The sequence below is a fragment of the Octodon degus genome, unplaced genomic scaffold (genome assembly GCF_000260255.1).
Source record: "Octodon degus isolate 3935 unplaced genomic scaffold, OctDeg1.0 scaffold00087, whole genome shotgun sequence".
NCBI classification, from domain to species: domain Eukaryota; kingdom Metazoa; phylum Chordata; class Mammalia; order Rodentia; family Octodontidae; genus Octodon; species Octodon degus.
The window spans coordinates 8882457-8886305 of record NW_004524663.1 but is presented as its reverse complement, the minus strand read 5'-3'; the positions used below and the strand labels follow the sequence as shown (position 1 = coordinate 8886305).

The window sequence follows — 3849 nt, the reverse complement described above, 5'->3', positions numbered from 1 at the left end:
TATATTGCAATACACATTGATGTATTTAAATCCCACGTAAGGAAACCTACAAGCTTTGTTCCCCCAAGAAAAACTTAAGAGGTTGCTTTCTTTTTGGTACCAGGGATCAAACTCTGAACCTTGCACTTGCTAGGCAGGCGTTTAAGCTGGTGAGCTACCTCCCCAGAAAGGTTGTTTTCTTAATGTGCTGTGTTGAAGTGTTTCTAAACCACATGTTGATTGCTGTTTTCCACTTTGTCTTCTGGTAGTAGTCTTGGTATTATTTTTTTGTGCAGATGAAGGCAGTGAAGTGGAAAGTGAAATGGATGAAGAATTGGATGACTCTTCTGAGCCTCAAGCCAAAAGAGAGAAAACAGAGCTGAGCCAGGCGTTCCCCGTGGGCTGCATGCAGCCTGTTCTCGAGACTGGGGTGCAGCCAAGCCTCCTGAACCCGATCCACAGTGAGCACATCGTCTCGAGTACTCAGACTATCAGACAGTGCAGCGCAACAGGAAACACCTACACTGCAGTCTAAAGGATATGAAAGTGTATTTTCCAGCTTACATTAAACCTGTTGATATTGGGCTTAAGTTGAAAATTTAATAAGCCTGAAGGTCGACTGTTGTCAAATTTTATATGTGCTGAACATTACCTTTTTGGAGTTGTGAAATGGAATGGGTGTATGTATTTTTCCAGGTCCTGTTTTTTTTTTTTTTTTCTTTCCTTCTTCTTAACATAAACAAATTATTTGCCTCTGAATAATAAGAGTTTTTTCCCCTTAGTTTCAGGTGTCAAGATGGATTTTTAAACACTTAATATCACTGTTTTTGTTTTCTTATAATTAAAAAGTAATTTACATTTTGTAGCTTAAAATATTTTATTGTTGATTGTTAGTCTTGGTGTATGATTTCATGTGTTTTTTAATTAGATGCACTTCTGTGAAATCTCAAAAGAAATGAATTTCTTTGATTTACACTGGAGGCATGCCTGTTCGGCAGCAGATGCATCAACTTTGCCTTTGAAAGGTGCTTTTCATTGGGCAGAACCATAAGACACTATTTTGATAACATTTTGGAGTACCAAGAGAATACAGAGCATTTTTATTATAGTGCTAGAGGGTTGGGAAGGTCGTCTATTTTTCTCTGAAAAAAATCTGAGCTGTGTATTTATCAGTTCAGAGTAAATGATGGAATTGCAAGAGATTATGCTAATATGTACATAATTTGTGTACATAATTATTAATCACGTTAACAATACAAGCTTTCCGTTAGGCATTGAATTGTAATGATTATTTGCATCCCAATTCCTCTGTGTAAGACTACTGATTCTGTATTTGGGACCACACAGCTCAGATGCATTCTGCTGTTGAGTGGGGCAATTATAGTTAGATAACTAAACTGAAAACATGACTTGACTTTTTTTTTTAAGTGTACATGCTACTTATGCTGAGCTGGACATACAGGAAACCATTCCATTTGGATGACTTTCTTTTATTCCAGGTCTTTTTTTCTAATAGTAGTTCAATATGCTGCTATTATAAAAGAAAATTTATAGAATGCAAGGAATGTAGCAACCTGCATATCGTTATTTCCTTCAAAAATATTTCCTGGTTTCTAAAGTATGTGGATTTAAAATTTAAACAGAACCTGAAGGCAGTGTAACTGGCACACCTCACTGTTACTTATCCCCAATTCGTAGGATTTGGATAGGTGGCTGGACAGACCATTGCCATTGAAGAATGTACATCAGGGATCATCGTACCTCGGCTATTACATGGTGCCTTAACACAGAACTGAAGCTAAGGTTTAGTAAGGTTTATTTTGTTCATGTGAATAACTCCTCAACCCATTTGACAAAGTGTGCCTGTCATTTTTAGATTCCTGACGTAAGGACAGGTTACATGTTCTTCAAAGGAAGTTTAGGGAAAATGAAGCAAAACAGACAAAACTCAGATTCCCTCTTGAGTGACCACGAACCTATTTTTTATTATTAGAGCTGAATATTACTTGACTATAAATCTGATTGCTTAAGGGTATGGAAGGCAGGCTAGTTTTAATACTAACTTGTTACATAAAATCCTATATTTTAGATCATTGTTCCCTAGTTACAATTCTAGAAAGTTAACAAAATAAGCAGGTACTTATTGAAGTGCATCTTTTCAGTCTAAATGTTTGTCCGTGTGTCTGGGTGTCTGTGTCCATATTCACACACAAGTTCCTGTAGGGCGGGAGTCTTCTACAAAGTCAGAAGGTGAGATCCTAGAGGGCATACACCCATCCTCATTTTAAATTGCCTCAAAATCAAGCTGTTCTTTCAAGCACTCAAATTATTAACATGGAAAAGGCACATCCTTTTATTTAAATAATTTGTAAAAATGAAACAGCAAAAATCAATCATTAAAGCCAAAAAGGAGAAAAGCACAAAGTGATTTACAGATTACTAATTAGACTATATTGAATTCAAAATATGTTCTAGGTGTTTGGGGGTAAGGGAATGGGGTTAGGAAAAAAAAAAGGATGAGCCCATCTGTAAAGTTAAAAATACCAAATGGTTTATCAATTACATACAACGTATTTTTTTAATTTTTGAGACAGAGTCTCGCTATGTAGTCCAGGCTGGCCTTGAGCTCTCTATCTAGCACAGGCTGCCCTTGAACTCATGGTGATCCTCCTGCCTCAGCTTCCCAAGTGCTGCTGGGATTACAGGCATGTGCCATTGTGCCTGGCTCATACAGTGTATTGAACTGTTGTTAGTTGGTGGCCTAACACTCTTGATCAACAGCATTTCTCAAGTAAAATTTGAATGTTTTAATTATAATTTTTAAATTGACTCAGATTTTGTATTGTATAACTTACTGATATATAGCATCCCAGCATCACTTCATCTAAATATTTAGCTATCATCCCCATTCATCCTCCCAAAAAGGCACTGAATTTGCTTCACTCACGCACGGAGGGAAAAAAAAAATCATCAAGTGCAAAGACCATGTATCTAATTCATTGTGCGTGGGGAAATGTTTACAGATAAAATTAAAATCAAATACAGGAAAATCCCTCTTCATTTTGGCTCTCCTTTCTGAGTTTTTTCAGTGTCCTGTCTCTGCCTCTCCCCCCCAGGACTATATTGGACCAAATGTATTTAGTGTTTTCATCTTGTTTGATGAAAGACTTTAAATATATTTATTATCACTGTTTAATTTAATGTTGGATATATTTGTTTCATTAGAGGAATTTGATAATAATGGACAAGTTTAAATCACGAGAGTGAAACATCGGGGGCCCTCCAGGGTTCAGCATTTCTTCCAGTTGTTCATGGTTTGTTCTGTTAGGACATACTAGATAATACTGAGTGTTATTATGTTTGAAATGAACTCAAAAAACATTCTTCTCATTCTTAGAAATACTTAGGACTATTGATTCTTTGTGGCTGGTGTAATGGTGACCAGTGCACGACCAGTAGTGGTACCTGATGCTCCTTCCAGTTATTTACAGTCCACAAGAAGACACACACACTTTTAATTTGAAGTGCAGAATATTTTTAAAGTAAAAATAATATAGTGGAGCAAACTGGAACAATCACATTTGTTTTAGCTACTGAAAAAAAATTCCTTTGGTACTGAGGATTGAACTCTTTTGCTAGGCTGCATCCCCAGGCTTTTTCTATTTTCGAGACAGGATCTTGCTAACATGCCAAGTTGCCCAGGTTGGAGTTTAACTTACGATCCTTCAGCCTCAGCCTCTCAGAGTACTGGGATTACAGGCATGTGCCACCATATCCAGCTAGGTATTTAACATTTCACTTTTTTTTTCCATTTATTGAAACTGACTTTCTAAATAATACTAGCCGCTAATGCCCTCATAGTAGATTTAT

At 36.7% G+C, this 3849-nt stretch overlaps 1 protein-coding gene across 4 annotated transcripts in view; it reads left to right on the top strand.

Moving 5' to 3' along the window:
- The window catches only part of Rfx3 (regulatory factor X3), a 285362-nt gene extending 282766 nt beyond the window's left edge, over positions 1-2596 (top strand). For 2 of the 4 annotated variants that reach the window (XM_023721954.1, XM_023721953.1), the window contains one exon: positions 276-2596. In XM_023721954.1, coding sequence (XP_023577722.1) covers positions 276-514 — 239 coding nt within the window. In that variant the 3' untranslated portion in view covers positions 515-2596. The remainder of the gene's footprint in view (positions 1-275) is intronic. The other 2 variants (XM_004637183.2, XM_023721955.1) reach the window with 2 other exon arrangements.
- Positions 2597-3849: the final 1253 nt, after the last annotated feature.